General features: G+C 42.5%; 3 protein-coding genes across 3 annotated transcripts in view; 2 read left to right on the top strand and 1 right to left on the bottom strand.

Annotated features, from left to right (window-relative positions):
* Positions 1-3,166: 3,166 nt before the first annotated feature.
* On the bottom strand, positions 3,167-8,096 carry crtap (cartilage associated protein). The gene is made up of 7 exons (XM_084563250.1): positions 7,511-8,096; positions 6,336-6,485; positions 5,797-5,968; positions 5,585-5,713; positions 5,350-5,495; positions 3,996-4,079; positions 3,167-3,468 (listed from the first exon to the last, which is right to left on the bottom strand). The coding sequence occupies exons 1-7, from the start codon at positions 7,970-7,972 to the stop codon at positions 3,421-3,423; spliced, it is 1,191 nt and encodes a 396-aa protein (XP_084419376.1). The 5' UTR covers positions 7,973-8,096; the 3' UTR covers positions 3,167-3,420.
* Positions 8,097-8,954: 858 nt separating this feature from the next.
* On the top strand, positions 8,955-17,171 carry fkbp9 (FKBP prolyl isomerase 9). Its single transcript, XM_084563242.1, has 10 exons — positions 8,955-9,271; positions 9,913-10,058; positions 11,138-11,327; positions 11,440-11,585; positions 12,650-12,839; positions 13,793-13,938; positions 14,058-14,247; positions 15,349-15,494; positions 15,665-15,828; positions 15,971-17,171. Exons 1-10 carry the CDS (start codon positions 9,069-9,071, stop codon positions 16,148-16,150), a joined length of 1,701 nt encoding a protein of 566 aa, XP_084419368.1. The 5' UTR covers positions 8,955-9,068; the 3' UTR covers positions 16,151-17,171.
* A 349-nt stretch (positions 17,172-17,520) lies between these two features.
* Positions 17,521-22,755, top strand: part of LOC311501428 (uncharacterized protein) — a 31,818-nt gene continuing 26,583 nt past the window's right edge. The window contains exons 1-4 of the mRNA XM_084563240.1: positions 17,521-17,691; positions 21,473-21,541; positions 22,466-22,490; positions 22,582-22,599. Of these exons, the coding sequence (XP_084419366.1) occupies positions 17,665-17,691; positions 21,473-21,541; positions 22,466-22,490; positions 22,582-22,599 (139 nt within the window). The 5' untranslated portion in view covers positions 17,521-17,664. The remainder of the gene's footprint in view (positions 17,692-21,472; positions 21,542-22,465; positions 22,491-22,581; positions 22,600-22,755) is intronic.

The raw sequence follows: 22,755 nt of genomic DNA, 5'->3' as shown, positions 1-22,755 counted from the left end.
CAATCTTAATCGGTTTCAGTTGATTATGTTCATAAAAACTGTATTCCAAGTTTTGCTCCTCAACCAGAGCAATGAAGTTCAGAACAATTCAGACCGAAGCAGACGACTGGGGCAGCTAGTCCCAATGAAAGGATGACGCTGATGGTTAAACCAGATGAGAGACTAAGGGATGAGAGCACCGAGAGGAGAGAGGGACAGGAAAAGCAGGCTGGGTAAACGTGTTAGTAAGCATGACAGGAGAAACTTTTTGAGACTTTTCCGCCTCTGTTGATTTTGACAGTCAGCTGGTGAGACGGCACGCAGACTCTGCCCCATGTGTGATAAAGAGAGCATGTGAATGTGTCTCGGGTCCGTGCAATTCGCCGGTCAGTGGTACACCGAGTCTGAAGTTTCTGACTGGGAGACCAGAGCGGATGCTGACAGCATTCAAACCAACCAGAGAGTTAACTTTGTGTTGCTGCCATGGCAACAGAGAATCACGGTCCCAGATTTTACAGATCCCCCCCCCCCCCCCCCCCCCCCCCCAAAAAAAAAGAGAAACCCTGTTTGATTCAGAATTGTCCAGGTCAAATATTAAATATAATACTTAATATTTAGTGTTTTGTGTTCACAGCTGTACTGATTTATTAGAAAATGAGCATTTAAATATTGAGCCAAGAGCTGAAGCCTACAGTGCTGCTAGTAAAGGAGAAGCTCAGAGGGAGGGAGGGGCATGAACATTTCAGAAAGCATTTATCATTCATTCATCCATTCATTCATCTTGTGTAACCGCTTGTCCTGTGAAGGCCCAGGGGAGGACTAGAGCCTATCCCAGCTGTCATCGGGCGAGAGGCGGGGTACGCCCTGAACAAGTCGCCAGTCTCAGAAAGCATTTAATCGGATGCTGAATTAGTATCCGCCCATTAGTGAAGGATAAAATCATCAATATTTTTAAATCGTTTTCTAGGAAATACAGAAGCCGTAATTTAGAATATCTACTGAATGAATTAATGAATGAATCAACTGATCAATGCCGGGTCAGATGCTGGGACATAGGTGATGTGTAGTGCAAGACACTTCAGACATTCAGTTTGATTTCCTGGGGACACGAGATAGATATTATAGCCTCAGATCTACAAATACTGTCATTAACAGTTTAGTTAGAGATTTAGATGTGTGTGTTGTACAAATCTGTTTAGCTCTTGAATTCCTTAAGACTAATTTGCTATAAATTTTAAAAAATGTAAAGCTAGTTTTATTTCTTTTATTGATCCCTCATGGGGAGCCGCTACTCCACCGCTAGCAAAAAGTCTACACGAGTGTTACCATGGAAACATAGGTCTTCGTCCTATGTAAGTCAGGAAGTATGGTGGCTAGTTAACTTTTTAGGTTTAAAACATGTCAGTGTTTCTTTTTGTGAAACTGACATTTAAAACATTTTAGACACGACTCAAATATCTTCGTGTAAGAGACTCTTGGACTGGACTGTGAGACTGTTTGGTAATTTATTGGTTAATATGTTCATAGGCAATGTGTTCATCCTAAAAATAAAAAAAGCTCTGTGTGATTCTGTGACTTTTACCTGCATTCAGAAAAAGAAATTTCCATAAAAGCATGTAAATAGATTCAAACGACCAATAGAGGGTTTAAATTTAAATATTAAAGTGTGTGGAACAATGACCTGTAGGTTAATAACTAAAAAGATGCTTTACTTAATTACAGTGGTGCTTAGTAGATGAGGCACTTAACGGTGTTATTGATAATATTTCAGTTTTTTATATATGTTTCCAAGTTTGAGCTGATTTAGGTATAAAAAGTTTTTTATATGTATATATATATATATATATAGTGTGGTTTGTGTCGTATTTGTGAGTGTGAAATTAATTCGCGTAGCTAAACATATTTCGTCAGTGTTTATCATTTCTATATCTCCGTGTACGAAACTGAATTGGCTCTAATGTAGCGAGGCCACGGGGAGTTACCTGTGTACAGGTTATAAATCTGTAAATATAAATCTGTTGACTTGGTGTACATACCGTAGCGTTACTGGTTTGTGGTCAAGCACAGCTGACATTAGACATCACCCTCAATTACTTTACTTACCTCCTCTCACTTCACCTGCTTAGACACTGCTGTTTAAACACAAGTACTGTCACTCACAGTATGCATAAAGACCACATTGTAGGGCATGCACCAGGGTTGCCACCTGATCCGCGGCTGAAGTCTGCTGACGTAAGGTGTCATTCACACGATACAGAGGCCATTTATTTTGCTGATATGACAACTTGTGTACTGTGTATGTGTTTTCTGAGTCACATTAAACTTCTAAACATGTGGGTTGACCTCTGGTTTCTATTTCTTTTTAAGTTTGTGGTGAAATACTTACAGCTCTCACACTGTAAGGTCCATTGTTTACCAGTCATTGTGCGAGTGTCTGACTAATCACACATCTTGAGGCGTGACTTTGACCTGTGACCTTGAGTCCTTACAATCGGCCTTTCAGCAAACCCCTCAGCCAAAGGCCCGTTCATCAGCCCCGCTATCTGTGCATCTGCAGCGTCTCTCACCAAAACGTTCAAAAAGAAGAGAAGCGGGAGGTGATTTACATGCGAGGGAGAAGGATTAGTAATAAAAGAGACAGGTAAACAGAAGCAGGGGAGGAGAGCACAGAGTCGGAGACGCACGGTAATACAGAGGGAATGTTCCCCTGTGGGTTTTTAACATCACCGTGTGACAAACTGCACAGAGACTCAATGTTCAAACATTATTAAACAACCCAGTGTTTTCTCTGGACGCCTCTTCGCTCAGCTCTCTGTCCTTTTTCCATGAGCCATTAGGGGGGCTCCAGTCAAAAAATGATTCAACTAAAACATCGAAATAGCCGATTAATTAATCCTTTAACTGAGCACTCAAGCACAGATACTAAAAATAGAAGTTCCAGTCTCCAGATTATATTAATCATCTCTTGGCTTCTGAATGGTTGTTAGGGCACTGTATTATATATGGTTTTATGTGACTACTTTCAGATTTTTATTGGCCAAATAATGATTACATTTGTGTAGCCCAGGAGTACAGGTATGTCATTTTAGCCACATACACAAAACTAGCTGCCGTACTTTAAAGTGCAGACATTACTGGATTGTTGGAAAGTCATTTTATTGTCAAAAATTCAGACGACAACAACATAGATGATTCACAGTGGAGGAATGAATTTATAAAACAGTGAGTAAAAACATTTCAGTACTTGTTATCGTTGCCCTTAAGTCATTTAGCCACTGTGAGTCCATGTAACTGGATGCTTAGTGCACAAAAAGTTAAAAATAATAGTCAGGATGATGCCAGAGGTAAAAACACAGTGATCAATCAGAGACTCTTAAAAACACGATAAATATCAGATTTGGGAGTGTTCGGTTTGTTTTTCAGTGTTTCGGCAGCGTTCGGCTAATTGTCCCCGTCCAGGAACTCATCTATAAACTCCATCACCTCCCCCTGTGGGCATAGAAAAAAAGAAAAAAGAGTGAACCAGACAAAACTTGTTAGGGTCTGTGTTGTTTTAAAGTGGATTACCAAAACTCCTCCCACTTCCAGCTCTAGTGTGATTTCTCAAATCATGGACCACTGAAGTGATTACAGTCAAGACCTGAATGCTATTCACCACAACCAGCATGCAATCCCAGCCCTGATAGCCACACTCCTTGTGCTGCAGCATAAAATGTTAAATAACTGCAATGTCCTGCTGCCACCCCATGTCTGTCGGTGGTATTGCAGCCTGATAAACACAGGGCACGTTGTGTTGCAGGGTGTCATGTGGCCACACTGAAGAATCCAGGTTTTTTTTTTTTCCATAAGTTACACAAGCATAGAGCCTGTACGAGACTCAAATAACCCAACACAAACAGTAAGTCTATTATTACAGGTAGGCCTTGTGTTCCCATCACTCGACCAGAGATAACATGCTGGTTGCAAGCAACCGGGGATGCATTGAGACACATAAATATGTAAACACATGCACATACCTCATCATTGCTCGCCAGGTGCTGTTTGGAGAACTCCAACATCTGTAGCTGCATGGTGGTCTGGTTGTAGTACCGCACTGCTTCCTGTTGCAAGCACACACACATACAAACAAAAAGTTGAAAAATAATATGAGTGACACAAGACATGGAAATGAGGCAGAATAAATATATAGTAAACCTGTGTTCTTCAGCAATGAGACGACTTATTATAAAGGAATAGTTTCATACTTACATGAAATACATTAATTTAGCTTTTTACTGAATGTTACATGAAGACGGGTACAGCTTTCATATCTGTTTATGCAATACAAAACTCAGTGTCACCAAATCGGGCGGTTTCATGCCCAATTGGGTCATTCTGAATTTTATTTTGTGGGCGGGTGAGCTAGTTTGGGATCATCTTTTTAATGTTTCCTTCCCATTCTGTGGGGTTTGGTGGTTTGGTGAACACCTTTTGGCCTGGAAACCATCACCTGTATCCGGCAACACTGGTAAAGCTACAGATTAGCTTAGTACGGAGAAAAAGTTAGCCTGGTTCCATCTCAGTGCAACAAAATTCACCACACAGCAACTTTAAATGAGTGGAGAGTTTTTTTGGAGCAGAGCCCAGTGCTAAGTTAAGCTAAGCTAAGCTAAGATAAACTAAACTAAGCTCCTTGGCTGCAGCTTCATATTTGCTGCACAGACATAACAAGGTGTCAAAGATCACAAAGATCACAAAGAAAATAAAATGGTCTCCAGACAAGAATGAAATGTGCATTTTAGAGCCTTTATTTAGGAAAGCAAGTTGGTGCCACAGGAAAGGTAGGCTACTTCAGGTTTCCATCGCAGAGATCATTGTCGAAATTAGGCTGCAGGGAAATTATTTTAGCCATCAAAAAGTTCCTGCCTGAGGCATTGCTATTTAAAAGTACAGGAACTTTCCAGGCAGGGTTTTGTGCTTGATGACATGAGTCTGTTTACTTTTTTCTCTGGAGTCTTGAACCTGTTTTCCTGCTACTGCTGATCTGTTTTTTTCCCAGCACTGACCTGCAGTACGGACTGGGTCTCTTCGAGGGTTAATGCAGTTGCAGTGTCACTGTTTAATAGGCTTATCCCAGTTGAATAGTTTTCTGCATTACCACAGCCGACTGGACCGGAGTGGTGCAGGTTGCTGTATGGTTGTGCAAAGTGTACATCAGTGGACTAATTTTAATCTCAGCAGGTCTTTAGACTGTGGTGTGGAGACAACTGTCTCAAGGAACCTCTTAGTTCACAAAAAAAGGTTTGTGAGACTAAAAGTTCCTGGTACTTTGGGTGGAAATGCAGCTTAAATAACTGCTTTTTTCACATAGGGCATGAAATCATTACTCACTGATCTGGGGAGGAAGTCCTCCTCTATCAGGTCCCACTGGCTTTTGTGGAACTTGTAATAGGCCACGTTGTTCTTCATGACTTCATCGCTGGGGTCAAACAGCATGTAACTGGCTGCACATGGCACCGCGTTCTTCAGGTCATTCACTGAAAACACAACACAGTGAATCTCCAAAGGAAACGAGGAGAGCTCTAGTCGAAGGGCGTACGTATCTGATCAACAGTAAGCTACTCACATTTGTAATAGGCAAACTGCAGGTAGTGGTACATGGTGGCCACGAACTTCTCAACGACAAAACCCCCGACAACAGGTGTCAGGTCGCTTTCACACCTCACCTTCCTCTCAAGGACTTCTATGTAGTGATCTGGAAAGAGGAAACAAAAAGGGGATGAAAATTTATTCAGTCAAGGATCGTCTTTAGTGCAAAGGAGACGGGCATGAACTGACCAGCTATGGAGGGGTAGAAGTCTTTAAATTCTTTGACGTCCCTCGGGCCCTCAGACGCAGCCAGACACTCATCGTAGACCTTGAAGAAGTCCCTCAGCGCCAGCTCCATGTCTGACACCGATGTACGGAAGTTTTCTCCGTTATATGCCCTCACTGCACGCACAAACAGGGTCTGCAGCACCACAAGAAAAAGACACAAGATATTAAAAACATATTTTGTAGTGTAAAAGAACAAGGCTAAAAAATGAAAAGATCTCCAACTCATTGTTTTACTGGAATCACTGAACCTAAGTGAAAGACGCCTGAATGTCACCCCATCAACATTTGGAAACTCACTGGCCTGCAAATCACAGGCTGGTACCACATCAGCGCACCCACAGAGCCAATAACAGGACGGCTTGTATGCGTGTGTTTACAAAGACATGTGGGTACGGGTGTGACGCTTACAAGCACGTAGCTTTTCCCTCTACGCAGGCCTCAAGAAACCAAAAATAAGCCAAACGAAGGAGCATCTCATGGTGTTTTCTGTGCATTTGTACCTCGTAGGATTTGGTCTCCAGGTCTTTGAAGTGTTCATCGGCTCCGGGGAGACTCTTGTAGTAGGCCATGTTCTTCTGCATCATCTCATCATCGGGGTGCTTCAGCAGGAAGGTGTGAGCGGCGGACACCGCCTTGGCCAGCCTGTCCGACTGAGACACACAACACAAACGAGGAAACGATACAGATGAAGAGGTGGATTTAACTGAGTGGTTACCAAGGACGCTATATAAATAAAATTGAATTGAATTGAATTGACATGGTAAATGAGAAACTGCTGCTAAAGGAAATGAGACATTAATGTTTTGTCCATCAAAATTTAAAATAACTACTGTAGGAGACCGGTTAATTAATCTAATCGCGGTGTTACATGAAGTTAGGAGACAAATGTAAAGTAGAATGAAAGTCACTCTCTCACTGAGAACGGTGTTAGAGAGCGCTGTCTAACAAACACTCACACACAAATCACCTTTAAAGATTTATTTGGATACTATCTTCACACCAGAAGAGGCTTTCAGGAATTAAATGGTCCATCGTAGGGTTGAAGGTAATATGAGAAGAACACTTTGAAGAATGGTTGGTCCAAAATCATGCCATGTAACTGAACGCCCCGATGAAGGCCACAAGCTGAAACATGTCAGTCTAAGAAAGTTGTTCCATTTACTACAAGTGCTGCTGGAGTCTCGACCTGTCTACAGGTAACTGAACCCCACCTATATGGAACCATCTGCATTTGTTATATTTCTCAGATCATTCAAACTGTAACTCCACTGTTGATATGTTGGGATGTATAAATTAGACCCTAACACCAGCTTTAACCTTAAATTGACTAGCCTATTACAAAATAATCTGCTCTCATGTGTCCTCCCTCTCCTAGTCTGGGGGCTTACTTCTTAATAGGAAGCACATGCAAACAAAACAAAACAAAAACAAACTCAATAAAAACACAAGCATGAACCAGTGAAAGTCCAGGATCTCATTTTTGTGTGCATCCGTGGCACGTAGGTGACGTCAGAGCGCATTTCAGGAAAGATCGGCGCAAAGAGATGAGTCAAACTACAGCTCTGCAACAATCAAAAACTAAGCAATGCTTCAATCAAAGTGTCAATTCTAAATCATGCGGTGTCGATTTGAGTGATTTGGAGTAGACTCCTGGAAACCACACCCTCTAGCTTACTTTGAAGTAGGCATACTGGAGGTATTTGTACGGCTCCCTCCTCTCAAACTCCTCTATAGTGTCCCGGCTGGGCATGGTCTGTCTGAAAGCAGGCAGCCCCTGTTTACAGCGCTTCAGACACTGCGCCCTCTTCATAACATTTCCAAACGCGCGCAGCTCTGGGAACTCCGCAAACTTCTGCTCGTCGTCCAGCCTGACAGCGCTGCAGTTGAGGTTACAGAAGGCCTCGCTGTCCCGCAGCAGCCGGTAGAGTCTCAGAGACACCTCCATGTACTCCACCGTCTCCTGCCACTTCTCCCCGGTGTACTGATCCAGCGCGTATTTGTACGCGGACTCCAGCGGCATCAGCTCGTTTCTGGGGAAACTCCTGAAGCTGTATTTTTCATACTGAGAGTGCACAACGGAGATGAAAAATGCGACTAACAGCGCGGAGAAGAGTTGTGAAGAAGCGGAGGGTGCCATTTTTGAGTTTGGATGGTGGTGGATGGGCTGGGGTTCACGCAGGCCGTCGGTGTGCGTGGGTCTCTGGGACCGCCTCAAGTTCCACCACGTATCCGGACAAAGCTTCCCCTCCCCCGGGCGCAGGGAAGGATCAGTCGCTCCAGCCACTGGGGGCTGCTGGAGCTGCTCCTCCCACTAAATCACTAAATCACTGCTGCTGTCCTTTTACAGCACAAGTAAATGCCTGGCAGTAGAAAGACCTTTTATAGGTTAACATAACAACTAAGAGAGAAACTCATGTAAGATGCATTTTAGTAGAGGGGAAAATGAATTTTACAAACTGTTTTGACTTTTGGAGGTGTTACTCTATTGAATTCTACTTTAAAGTTTAATCATGTTTCTTTCCGATCACTAATTGAGCCCCCGGTGAGAGCGTCCCTCCCCCTCCCACTGCCACGTAGAAACATTCCTGCTTGGTCTACCCCCCCTTCAAAAGCCCTGAATACCACCAACTCATCGGCATCCATGCGTAACCTCAAAAAGCAAACTTTACGCATTCTGCTCATTGTCACATTTTGGCCGTAACTCAGAGGCGTAGCCAGATGTGCTCACTATTCTAGTTTAAACTGATCCAGGGGGGCTGTGTCTGCAGACCCTTACGTTACCACGTTGACACATCTTGGAGGCTGCACTGCGCAAGAGCAATACGTGGTGCCAAACTATCCCATTCAATCGCAAAGTGCGTGAACTAAGATAGAAAAAAACACAGGAAATACATATTGCAATTTCAAAATAAGAGCACAACCAGCTGCTTAATCGGGCCATATATTTGTTTGTGCCATACGCACACATCGGATCATACATTTCAGCTTTATTTACTTGCGTTTTATTCAATAAAACATACTAATTGGGTCACCAGTTGGTATTTTATCTGTACAGTTTAACCGGATGTGGTGCATTTGTTTCGCTGACTTGACACGTGATCACTCCTACAGGGGGATCAGGGGCTGGGCTTTTCCAAGTCGAAGTGGAAGAAAGCGACGTACCGGGGAGCACGAAATCAGCGTACACACATACAGAGTTTTCTCCAGCGTCTGAAAGTTTGTCTGCGACGAAAATGATTAAGTGCATTCAGGGTATGTTGTATTTGTCAGTTCTGGCGACGTTCGCCGCCTGCGACGCTCCTCCGGTACCGTTAGACGACATCCTCATTGAGAAAACTTTCGTGCCAGAGAAGTGTGTGCGCGCAGTGAAAGAGGGGGACTATGTAAGGTATCACTACATAGGCATGTTCCCGGACGGAAAGAAGTTCGACTCGAGGTGAGTATTTTTGTCAGCGGAGTTGTTTTACTGCAGAACAGACCGAGTGCACGACTCCAGCAGTGTGCGTGATGCGTAAAAGTGCGCGTTCGGTGGGTCGCCCCTATAAGCCACGCAGGCAAGCTGGCAGAGAGAGAGCTCTGCTGCTCATTCTAAGGGCTAAAAACATTTTCATATCAATGACTACAACACGTAGTACTCATTGGAGTCCTATCTTAGGAGATGGAGAGTTTTCCATTAAATGTAACCTTAAAATTAAATTTTAATCACAATGGATTTACTGAAATATTAAAACCTCTGTACAGGACCTCTGAAGGTCTCTGGACTCAACTTTGGAAACCACTGACTAAAACAGCAGCAGCAGCAGTAGTAGTAGTAGTAGTAGTAGTAGTACATCATGCGGCCTGCTGGCAATGGCCTAGGACCCCCAAGGGCCCAAAAAGGTCCCAAGCACAATTATGATATGTCTTAATAGATAAAAAGCTGTCAAGATGTTGTCCTTCACAGACATTTCCTGAATGTCCTTGTTACTGTTAACAACCTTAAGTTAGGGGGTCTCAAGGGGACTGGCTTCCTTTTAGGTTTTAATGAATTTCTCCAAGGATTATTGTAACAAAGGTGTATGTTCGCTTATTTTTCAGCTATGACCGCGGTAGCACCTACAATGTGTTTGTCGGCAAGAAGCAGCTGATCCAAGGGATGGACAAAGCCCTGGTGGGGATGTGTGTCAACGAGAGAAGTCTGATCAAGATCCCACCTCACCTCGCCTACGGATCGAGAGGATACGGTGTGTATATACGGCATGGATGTTTGTCAAACTCATATTAGCGCATCCGTCTCTCCCGTCGCTCCTTGATCCACCTGTTGCTTGGAATAAAACATGGAGCATCGCTACAAGGTTTTAGTGACGGACTGGTGTTTGTTAGCTATTATACATAGACAGATGAGTGAGCACACAGCTGGCACAGCTCACCATAACAATGAGATAATGTGGTTAGACACTGGCAGAAGCATGGTAGACAAAAGTGACAGTCTTTCCAGAAGGCACTGCTCTGCTTTGGAGCCAGCAGAAGCAAAGAGGAAGTGGGCTGCTCCCAGACGTCCATGTTTTATGATGTAAGAAGGACATCACAGACCAGGAAGTAGATCAGAGGAAGCTGCGCTGGATCCAGCTTTTCAGCTGTCTGTATTTGTGTGACAAAGGTTAATCCACCAGCTGATGTGAATATGAGCATAAAGAAAAGAGAGGAAGAATGCAGAGACCCTGTTTACGTGTAGCGCCCCGTGTGTCATTTGTGTGTATGTGCGTGAGATATTTAGATAATGGGGAAGAAAAGGAAGAGGGGGCATGTGTGGACAAGTAAACACTAAAGCCCTGTCCTCTGCCACCAGTCTAGTTTAGAGAGATCACAAGGGAGAAAAGAAGAAAAGAGAGAGGCGAGTTTGAAGAGAGAAACCGACTGCCAACTCACCAGCAGTGAAGGTTTAATGGCTGTCACCCACACACAGCCCCTGCTCCCCTCCTCCTCCTCCTCCTCCTCCTCAAACAACCAAAAAAGTCTCACAGAAGGTTGAGGTTTAATTGTTAATAAATTTGAAGAAAAAAAGTTTGCAAGTTCACATATTTTTATTTCGTTTAACATACGTCCCTGAACATTAAGCAATAAGCACCAACATCCTGACATAAAGCATTTCACAACATATAAATAATCAGGAATCCAAAAACCAAAGCTAAAACTGGAGAAAGAAAGATATCAGGAAATACCTGCACAGTTGTTCCGTTATCTCAACCCTAGGTCTTATTACAGACCTCTGATAAAGTAGTGTTAGCTGTCTGAAAGGGACCTGTTCCCTTCTCCTCTGCAGGTGACCTCATCCCTCCGGACTCCATCCTCCACTTTGACGTTCTGCTGCTGGACGTGTGGAACACTGAGGACGGCGTCCAGATCAACACTTACCACACTCCCTCCGTCTGCTCCAGGAAGGTGGAGGTGTCTGACTACATCCGCTACCACTACAACGGCACCCTGCTGGACGGAACCCTCTTCGACTCCAGGTTCGTTCTGGCGCAGTCCCTCATTGACGCAAATAAAAAAAATAAATAAAAAAAATAAATAAATAAAAGCACCGCCGCACATCTAACGTCTGTTCTCCGCTCTGTGCTGCAGTCACACCCGCATGCGAACCTATGACACGTACGTCGGGATTGGCTGGCTGATCGCTGGTATGGATCAGGGCCTGCTGGGCATGTGTGTTGGAGAGAGGCGTATCATCACAATGCCCCCGTCACTTGGATATGGAGAGAATGGAGATGGTGAGTCTTGCAGTCTATAGTAGACTGTAGATTGTAACCCAGTGAATAACCCCCCTCACTTTCTAATCAAGTAGAACCTAAAACTAAAATTAAAGCTGCTGCTTAAAAACATGAGCCAGCAAATTCACAGGTGATTAGACACTAATCCCCTTCAACCAGTGGTTCCCAAAGCTAAAACTAAATTAAGTGGACTGTTTGAGATTTCTTGAAGACGTTTCACCACTGATCTTAGTAGGTTCTTTAGTTGTAACCGACCAATTTAGATTTTTATTTGGAACTTCTGTGGGTTGTCCACCCCTGAAACTCCCACCTGCACACCATAGGCATGTGAGTCTCAGGTGGCTTGTTTTTTAGATATATATACGTGACCTGGATCACCGAGAATCTTCTATTCCGGAAAAGATCCCCAAACCTTTTTTCCTTGCTGCTGTTCTTAAATCTGTTCCCCAGTTTCTGCTCAAAAGTGTCAAGGGTCAATTCACAGAGATGTTGCCCTCTAAATATCCAGCTAGAATCTTCTTAAATGTTTGTACGTACATAATATTGAGAGTAGACAAAGCCTTGAGGACGCCCTATGATTTTAGGGGAGCTCAGATCCCAGGTTGGCAACCATTGTCTTTAAACATACGCTCACTTGCCGGTTCATTTGCTTTATCATTTTTAGCCAAACCGATAATTCATTTCCTCAAATCAAATTTTTACTTTCCTCAGGGGACAAGAAGTTATTTTATGCAAATTGTTGTACCGCGGTAGTGCGATGGTTTCCTGACTGAGGTTTAGATGAGAGGTTTTGTGTCTGCATGTTAATATGAAGCAACGGCTGGTTAGCTTAGCTTAGCACAACAACTGGAAGCGGGCAACAAAAGCTGCCCATCAGCGCCTCTAAAGTTCACGTCATATCTTATCTTTGTAATCCATACAGGTAAAAAAAAAATCATTTATCAATATTTTCAAATAGTCAACAGTTTAAATCACTTTAAAGACGGATATTTGAAAAGGAACACAAATCATGCAAATAAATGTTCCCTTGCTCTTTAATTAATCTAATCGTTTTCTCCCCGCAGGCAGCGACATCCCAGGTCAGGCATCTCTGGTGTTTGATGTGATCCTGCTGGACCTCCACAACCCCAAAGACGAGATCACAGTAACCAACCTCCAGGTGCCCGAGTCCTGCACGAGGAAGTCCGTTGCTGGAGACTTCGTTCGCTACCACTACAACGGCAGCCTCCTTGACGGGACATTTTTTGATTCCAGGTACCTATTCATGTATCATGTATATATTTAAATTTAAAGTTATGTTTACTTTCTGCTGTTCCTCAAATAGCCTCAAGGTGGCAGCATCACTATGTTCACTGTGAGGTTGTCCAGAGAGGAATCGAAACTTTAAAAAAATCACTGGTGGAAATGCTCTGCTTGCACATCATAATACTGCATCTTCTGAACTTTCTTATTGCGCTGCTACTCAGACACACGAGCAGCAGGATTCTGGTAATTGATTCAAAAAAAAATAAAAAAAACTCATACATGGAAATTAGACATGCAAAACCTTGCATGTCTTTGGTATTTTTTCCTGTCGTGTCACGTTTTACCACACTGAGTTACAATGCACTTCCTGTCAGACACCTCTCTGCGTCTCTGTGTATGCCGGTACGTCAGAAATGAGATGGTTACTGATATTCTAGTACGTCACCCAACTACGTGTTCATATAAACAAAAAACACAACAGCGTGCAGGCTCTGAAACATTCTGCCGGTTGCAGCTCACGCACAGTGGTTTTGGTTTAGTTTGAACCTGCCCTACACAGCTGTCACGTCTTTGATGTTGTTAGATATTGTCAACCACTTGAAAAGTGAAACAACAGGAAACAAAATGGGCCTCTGCGTTGGACCAAAACTGACAAAGTATATAAAGAATACCCGTAATAAATGCCTCCACAAATAAATGAATATGTAAAATAACACTAAAAATAAATTTAGGTAGTGATAACATTGTAAAATGTGACATAAATTGATATTCCTGTTTTAATTTGCTTCTGTATTTTTTAACATTTGAAGCAATTATCCTACTTTATCACTAAATTCTATTCAAAAAGCGTTCATTTATATTTTTTAGTGCATTTAATGAAGTTTAAATGTATTTGAGTTATTTATTTACTTTTTTATGTGTGTAAAATATTATTTAGTTAATATTTTGTTCATTTTCCACAGTTACTCTCGTAATCGTACCTACGACACCTATGTGGGTCGAGGCTACGTGATTGCCGGCATGGACGAGGGTCTGATCGGTGTCTGCGTCGGGGAGAGGCGCACCATCACCATCCCCCCACATCTCGCCTATGGAGAGGAGGGAACGGGTACGTGTGCGATGCTCGGACACCCTCATCTGTATCACACAAATGCCCTCGCACAGTTCGCACTCAGTTTGCGCCATTTAATCCAATGGAAATCTAATTTATTACCATGTCTCTGTCAGGCACTAAGATCCCCGGCTCAGCTGTGCTGGTGTTTGACGTTCACATCATCGACTTCCACAACCCTTCAGACAACACTGAGATCACTGTCATTTCCAAGCCAGAAGAGTGCGATAAGCAAACCAAGAAGGGAGATTTTGTCAAGTATCACTACAATGCCTCCCTGATGGACGGCACATCCATTGACTCTACGTGAGTAAACCTGTGTTGGGTACTTTGAGGCCTCCTGGGAAGGCAAAATATCTGAGAAACAATATCTGAGTATATAGTGATAGCAGTGCTTTAAGAGGGAATGCTAACATGCTCATATGGACAGTGCTAAAGTTGATGGGAAACTGATGATGGCACTGGAGATGAGGTCGGATCATAGCTGTTACAACAAAGTGGCAACTTCCAGGTCTTAAACAATGAAAGCAACACAAAGCACCGAGCACTTGGTGCACAGACAATGCACCAAGTGTTGCACCAAGACCAAAGAATATACACGGTGTAGATCTGTTTTATACTTATTATTCGTCCATTGACTTTAAGACAATTTCGGCGCTTTGTTAGAGTATAGTAAAAATGTAAATTTTCTTCAGAAGTAGTATGTCGATGAATCTGTTATGTCTCGCACTGTACATCTGAATAGGATGAGACAATATGAAGAATGTTCATTTCCTCTTCAAACCCCTTTTGCTTCACTCTTAGTCTGAACTGAACATGTCACTTCCTCTGCAGATGCAGTTAAATTTCCACTTTGTAATGCACTAGTGAGTCCTGTCTAATTTAAATCAAAAGTCGGCTGTAAGTGTTGAAAATAAAGAAAAGCACATCTCTGCAAGTGCAATGAAACTCAGCGACACAACGATAGCATAACTGACCATCTTCCACAACAAACTCTAGTGAGCCATTCACAAAATTGGGATCCATACATTTATTTTACACACATCTGGAAGACGCTTAACAGGCCCAGATGTCAGTTCAGACAGGAAAGGACAATTACAGATCATGAACTTCTACGGTCGCTAATATTATATGTGCCTTTTATCTGAACATAGAATAGTGCGAACTCAGCGAAAAAAGGCTTATTAGATCATATATGGAAGTATGTGTGCTGCTAACTCAGCAGACCAGGGAAAGAAATGCCTCCAGTCAGGTCATGCATGGATGCATAGTATGGCTAGGTGCTTTTTCAAAAAAAACACAAGAAAGAGGAAGTGAAAACACCTGTGGCATATGAAGTATGTAGATGTAACTTGCAGCGGTCCAGACAGCAGACACAGACACAGACTGTTTCACATCATATTTCAGGTATAATTACGGAAAGACGTACAACATTGTCCTGGGGGCTAACCAGGTGGTCCCGGGCATGGAGGACGGACTGTTGGACATGTGTGTGGGAGAGAAGAGGCACCTTGTTATCCCACCTCATCTGGGATACGGGGAGAGAGGAGTCAGTAAGTCCCGCACAAGACACCCAGACTTGAGATTTGCATCAGCAGGTACAAACTGAAGCAAAAGGTCTGGACGCAGAATATCAGGCTACAGCCAGTGTCAGCAAAAATAATGCACATGTCTTAATAGCTTGACTTCAGCTCCCGCTAATGCTGTTTGTGTGTTTGTGTAGCTGACGAAGTCCCGGGTAGCGCTGTGCTGGTGTTTGACATCGAGCTGGTTGAAGTGGAGGAAGGACTTCCTGAAGGCTACATGTTCATCTGGAACGACGAGGTGTCCCACGACCTCTTCGCTGAGATGGACAGCGACGACGACAAGCAGGTGGAGCCCTCCGAGGTATGTGATGAGCGATGTGTAGTTTTCTATCGGTTAATTAACGGCAGCTTCTCCAGGTTTGCATGATCCAGCCAAGCCAACTTCCTGCTACTTCCTGTGTACTCCTAATTTACCCTTCCCAATCCCCCCTGTGTTTCCACAGTTTACCGACTACATCTTGCGGCAGGTGAACGAGGGTAAAGGCCGCCTGGCTCCCGGCTTTGATCCTTATCGCATTATTGACAACATGTTCTCCAACCAGGACCGCAACGGAGACGGAAAGATCACAGAGGCAGAGTTCAAGCTTAAAGCGGACGAACCTGCCTCCCACGACGAGCTATGACGAGACTGAGAATAAGATTTTGGTCAGGGCGTAGTCGGGCGAAGGCTATGAGAGTTGGGGTGGCGGTGGGCTTTTAATAAACAGGTGGGTGGTACAGTATCAACAGACTGGGTTGCTATGTAAGTGATTTGAGTAGCAAATGTGCTGCGAGAGATTTTTTATTTTGCGGATTTAGTGTTGATGGTCAGGGGGCATCTTGTCTATTAAGTGCCAAACGAGTCTGAGAAGAAAGAGGGAGGATTTAGTGTTATGATTATTTTTTTAAATAAGCACCCGATTTGAGGACTGTGTTTTTTTTTTTACCTCCTTTGCTCATCAAGTTCTGTGTGTCTTTTAATGTGTGACCTTTATTTTGATTTTTTTTTGAAGGGTATAAAAGCACTCCAGTGTGAGAGAACAACCCAAAGTCTCACACCACGCTCTCTACATTCACCCCTTTTTTTTTGTTGTTGTTGCTGTAGTGTCACACCTTTTTTTTTTTTTTTTTTTTTTCATTGAGTGTTTTTATGAGATAATATCTTCGTCTTCCAGAAGCATTGAGTCGGTCGTGGCTTACACCGCGATGGAAGGAAGGTACATTTGTCTCCGAGGCGTTACCACCCATTTCAAGGTGAACATAAGTGAGAGCATAGAATTAGAAAAGCACATTTCATTTCCAGGGTTTACAGTCGTCACCTTCCTCTGTGTTTCCTTTGAAATGTCAAGGTGCCTTCTGTGATCTTTGGCTTTTAATGTCTTCCGTATCGGGGGCGTCAGTCGCCCTCCAACGTCCTTTAATCACTTTTGTATTTTGTCTTCTCCGGATGTCAATTGCAGTGAAGGACATTGTGTCTTGTGTGTGCGTGTGTGTGTGTGTGTGGGTGTGTGTGTGCCTGTGTTTCACAGAGAGAGAGATAATGTGTGAATGCTGTTTTTTTTTTTTTTTTTTTGTAACTTTCACTCAGGAGAAGTGAGGCTAGTTGGTGACAATGCCAGCTTAAAATGTTCATCCAATTAAATAACCCGACCTACAAATAGCTTTGTGTCTGCTCTTGATTTATTTTATTTTTTTCCGTCTTTCGAGACTATGTGAGTCGGTTTCCTGTTCTTCTTATGACTATGCAATCAGGTTTCTTGTATACTTATTTTGCATCAGTGCCAACTCTTGCACTGTAAGTGTTTACAAGCAGAGCAACAATCTGCACTGAAAACCATTTTAGTTCCCGAAGTTAAACCAAACTATTTGCTCTGCTTCACTGAAGCACAAAACTGCATCGTTGAAAATGAGTTGGCGGTGACAGCAGAGGGAGGAGCCGATCATCGAGGCTCTTGAAAAGCGCAACAGCTGCAGCACATTCTGCAAACACGCCTTTCCTCGGATTGCCGTTCGGACTCAAGCTCCGTAGTGTCCACGGAGCACATCGGAGTTTTTTTTTTATTTACTTGTTTTTTACTTTTCAGCTACACTGGATGAACCGATGACACCTTTCTATCGTTTCCCGTTTGTTTGCTCGCAGCGACAGTAGTTTCTGAGCATGGAGTACCACAGCGTACGCTGCCAGGTAAGGGCACTTCTCAGTGAGCGGTTTCAATGCTTTAGTAAACGATATGAGATGCAGCTGCAGTATTATCCGACCGGTCAATAAGCTACGGAACGTCACATGGCATAAGAGGAGTTGTTATTTAATCTAATTAGAACCGCCAATATTACGGTAACGCCACAGCAGTAATACACACAAGGCTTGACTTAAACAGCTGCGGTGATGTTGGATAAAATATCACTCTAGCCCGGGTTACTCACAGTTGAGAAGCGAACCTCTGGATAGATCATAGGCTGGATGTTCAGGCTCCAAAATCGCAAAGTGGCCCCGCCCGTATCTCTGAAAACCTGGGTGAGTTTGATCAATGGAAGCAAATGGGCACGATTCATCCGTATTTTCTGCAGTCTATGGTAGAGATCGAAAAATGAACGGTAGCCTACCTTTTTAAGACGAGAGTAAGTTCAGAGTCATTCATTCATTCATTCCATCAACCAGTAAACGATGAGTGAATAAAAATGTTTAAATAATGAGTAATTATTATTTGCAATGCTTTCATATTAAGTTATAAGAAAGTTACTAATTGTAGAAATCAGTTTCGAAACTATTAAGTATATAAAATGTTAAAGTGAAAAGGGTACTCCCTGTTTCCACTCCTCAATGATGCTTCAGGATGACACCCACAACTTTCTGATGTGGAATTTAATAAAATGTCTAAAATTTTTGTTATGTTTCCTATAACATATAATCTCAAATGTGTCTCGTACTTGGGGACTCCATTCAGAGAGAGTTCAGTCTTTCTTTAACCAGAAGAAACCGTAGGTGCAACTGAGCTGGCACAATGTGTAGAGCACCACATCGCCGACACCTTTTTATATTATACTATAGCTACCATACCAAACTTCACCATGTCCACGGTTACCGTTATGTACCCGTTTATCTACTAGATACCCCAAATTCTTGCTCATCCTGTGTTAATTTAAAAATGATGTGTGCAGGACATCCATGAGGTCCTGGGAGATAAGGCATGAGGGCGGCATGCGGTGGTTGGTCCCCGGACGGGAACATGAAGTCTCTTTTGATTAATATAACAGTGTTGGCACGCGCATCACCCAAAAGCTTCTATCACCATCAACACAACTCACCACAAATACATGGCACATGACTAAAAAAGCCAAACTTGTCACTATCTCTGCTGCTCCCTTGCAGGGCCTGTCTTTTTGGAACTCTACTATGCCCGTATTGTAGCCGACCAGTTTGCAACCTTTTACATGAAGGCTTTCAGGGTGGTTGTCACTAGGCAGCATTTGCTCCGCTGCGTCACCTGCATGGGTGAGGCTCAGTTTCAGTTTCCAACACTAAAAAGGGGAGTGTGTTTTTAATGCCCGCCATAGCCATTCATACTACGACAGAGAGCCATCACAAAGGTTGCCAACCCGCCAAGTGTGTCTGGCATGTGCTCAAGAAATATTTAAGAGCCTGAGCTCACACCTCCTGGATTGCTAGTGTGCTAAAGTGCACTGCTGTACTAAAGTTCCCCAGGCACAGTTACCAGTACTTTTTATTTATTTATTTATTTTTTAAACAAGCTTTTCCTTGGCCTCCCCATGGTTTTACTCTCTTACTTAATATAATATACATGACTACTAGATGGGTGGAAGCTGTTCTTTTGTCATCAGTTGACATCAATTGACTAATCAGAACATCCCTACTGTAGCCTCGCATCCCCGTCTTGACCATTTTGAAACTGCCTCACAGCAAAAATGCCGTTGTTGTGCTATTCTCCTGCCAGGTCAAAAAAAGGTCACCATCTGGATTTAACTAAGCAAATAAGTACAAGCCTCCTATTGGAGATTACTGCATGGGTGACTATCTTTCAGCTGGCAACAATTATTTATTTTTTTTTAACCCCAACTGATGCAATGAGTAGCTTCTCATTTCTTAAACAGCCATGTTGAAAGACACAACCTGTGATCATGGGAAAGATGTTAGTCTGCTTGAGAAGGGTCAAATCATTGTCATGCATCAAGAAGAGAAAACATCTAAGGACATTGAAGAAACTACTAAAACTGGTTTAAGAACTGACGAACGCATTATTAAAAACGGGAAGGATAGTGGGGAACCAGCGTCTTCGAGGATGAAATGTGGTCGGAAAAAAATCCTGATTGATCGTGATCACTTAAACGTTTGGTGAAATCAAATCGGAGAAAAACAACAGTAGAACTCAGGGTTATGTTTAATAGTGAAAGTAGAAGCATTTCCACACATACAAGGCAACATCATGTGGCCAAATAATGAGGTCAGCTGACTACCTGAATATACTGAATGACCAGGTTATTCCATCAGTATATTTTTTTCTTCCCTGATGGCACAGGCATATTCCAAGATGACAATGTCAGGATTCATGGGGCTCAAACTGTGAAAGAGCGGTTCATGAGACATCATTTTCACACATGGATTGGCCACCACAGAGTCCAGACCTTAACCCTATTGAGAATCTTTGGGATGAAAAATGGTCACTCTAACAGAGCTTCAGAAGTCCTTTGCAGAGAACAGGAACATTTTCTGAAAGACAACCATTTTATCAATATTCAATATTGAGCAATAAGACAGAAGCCACTTGTGAGCAAAAACCAAACTACAGTTAACTTGGAGTTTGCTAAACAGTTCTCAGAGGAAGACTTGGAAGCACGAAGAAAAAGATGAACTGGTCATATGAGACGCAACATTAACTCTTTCAGCAGAACAAAACCCTTTGTCTGCTGAATTCCAGACACTGCTTATCACTTGGGAAATACCATACCAACAGTTAACAGTAGTTGCATCACACTGTGGAAGTGCTTCAGAGTAGCAGGGATGGATGGAGCTAAATCTAAGAACAACAATTAGAGACTTTAGCAGTTCACCTTGTGTGTGTGCGTGAGAAACTAAAGAACAAGACTGGATACAGGCGGCCCAAATGAGATCCCTCCAAAGGGTCTGTGGATAGGTTGGGAAAACTCGGACATTCAGAGTTTAATTGGTCTGGTATGTGACCAGGATGTTTCCCCAGGGAGCTGTTCTGGGTGGAGACGAATGGGCAGACATAAACTATGCTGGAGCGATTATATATACCTTCTGTCTTTATGATTACGGTTGGGGTCCATGCTTCATGTTGTTCTTGGGCTTTCTTGTCTTTAAGACTTGCACACAATCCTTCCCACTTAGTCTATAAATGCTACATAATGTAACACTGATCTCACATTTGCCTACAGAATTATTTTAGAGTGAGGTTTTACATAGATACTAAAAAAAAAAATGTCCTGATCATTGTCTCTGTGTAACTGATCATGCATTTTGTGCTTGCAATCCAGAAGCTGCATTCCATCATAGTCTCTGTTTATGTTTCTCCCATTTCAATCCCACGGGAAGGATTGACCTTTGTAACATGCGAATGGGCGAAAGTGAGTTTGAGTATTCCTGCTGTCACGTTCCCCTGTTTCATTGAGCCTTGAGTTATGGAGTGGAAACCAAGCCAATACTGTGGCTCAGGTCATTTGTCTTTTAAATTGCTCTGTGCCTTGTCTGTGCCGGGGGCTCATCTACAGATACAGAATTAAACCTACCAAACGACCAGAGTGGTCGATCTTCATCTATGGCATCACAGAAATTTCTGTGACCTACTGTAGATATTGGACATACCGGTGGAGGTTTCTTTTTTAGTATGCACAAACCTTGACTAATGAAAACAAATGCTCCTTACTTGTCCTATGTCTTTGTAACGATGTACCATTTTTTATTTTTTTTTTTTATTTCCATATTATAGGTGTGCCTCACCAAATATAAAGGGATATCCGATTACAAGAAACACCTACGATCACCTCTTCATCGCCAGGTGGGCGTTACACTTCATATACACCTAACATGTATTTATATCTGGCAATGACACACCATTCCTACCCTGAACCAAAAAAAAAAAAAATGGAGGTTGAATGAAATAGCAGTTTTGTTTATCCTGTTGACCACCATGAAAGGCGCTTTGCACATTCCATTTATCCTAAACTGCATGTGCGCATGAATCAAACCACTTCACGTGTAGAGCATGCAAATAAAAGTGCCAGGACCTTTTCTATCAAATGGTAGTGCTAACCACCTAATTGCAAAAAACACACATTCAGACTGATGGCAAAACAATAACTACTGAACTTGTGCAAAAAATAACCAAACACTACCTCACTTTAATTGCATGTGCAATAGTTGACTTAATATTATCTCTGTACAATGTGCAATTTGTTCTGTAGTTTCTCCGATAAATGTGCAATAGTCCATCAGTGCAATATTCCCAATACTCTCTCTCTTCCCCTCTCCTGCTCTCGCTCTCTCTCCTGCTCTCCCCCTCACCCCCACCTCACATTCCTAGAACCAGTCTAACCAGTTTATCTATTTACTATTATTTATTACTCTGTCACCAACACTGCCCTCTCACCTTCATACTTCTCATATTGTAATATTACAGTTGTATATTGTTTCTATATTTTGTATTTATATTTTTTGTTGTATAGTGATTTCTATATTTTATACTTCTTTTTAACTAAACTGTTGACTCTGAGAGCCCTGCACAAGATTTCCAATGTGCCTGGACTCTTGGTTTATGCACAAATGCCCAAATAAAGAACCTTGAATCTTTAACTCTTCCATGAACTAATGAATCTGTCTAAGTAAGCTAAGTACAAGCGTGAAGTCCTGGACCACTGGGGTGAAAGAAAAATCCTGCATTATTAAATTATCTTTGTATGTCCCCTGTGTTCTTTGCCTACAGAAGACACAAGATGTTTTCCCAGAAGGTAATACTAAGTTTCTTTTAGCTTATCTTATCTTATCTTATCTTATGTTATCTTAACTGACTGCTAATCTTTGTTTTTATTTAATTTTCAGAGACTTTCGACAGCTCTGGTAAGCTTATTTCTTCTCCTTTCTGTTTTATTGTTGAATGCATTTGCCCAGAAAAGTTATGAGTACCTCTGCTTTTATACTATTATGGATTATTTTCTTGCTAACAGTCTTTCTTTATATGTAGAATATGAAAAAAATGCTCTGATTGTCTGGGTC

Source organism: Chelon labrosus, assembly GCF_963514085.1.
Source record: "Chelon labrosus genome assembly, chromosome: 16".
Classification (NCBI taxonomy): Eukaryota; Metazoa; Chordata; class Actinopteri; order Mugiliformes; family Mugilidae; genus Chelon; species Chelon labrosus.
The sequence above is the reverse complement of the archived record's forward strand: the minus strand, read 5'-3'. Positions and strand labels throughout refer to the sequence as shown.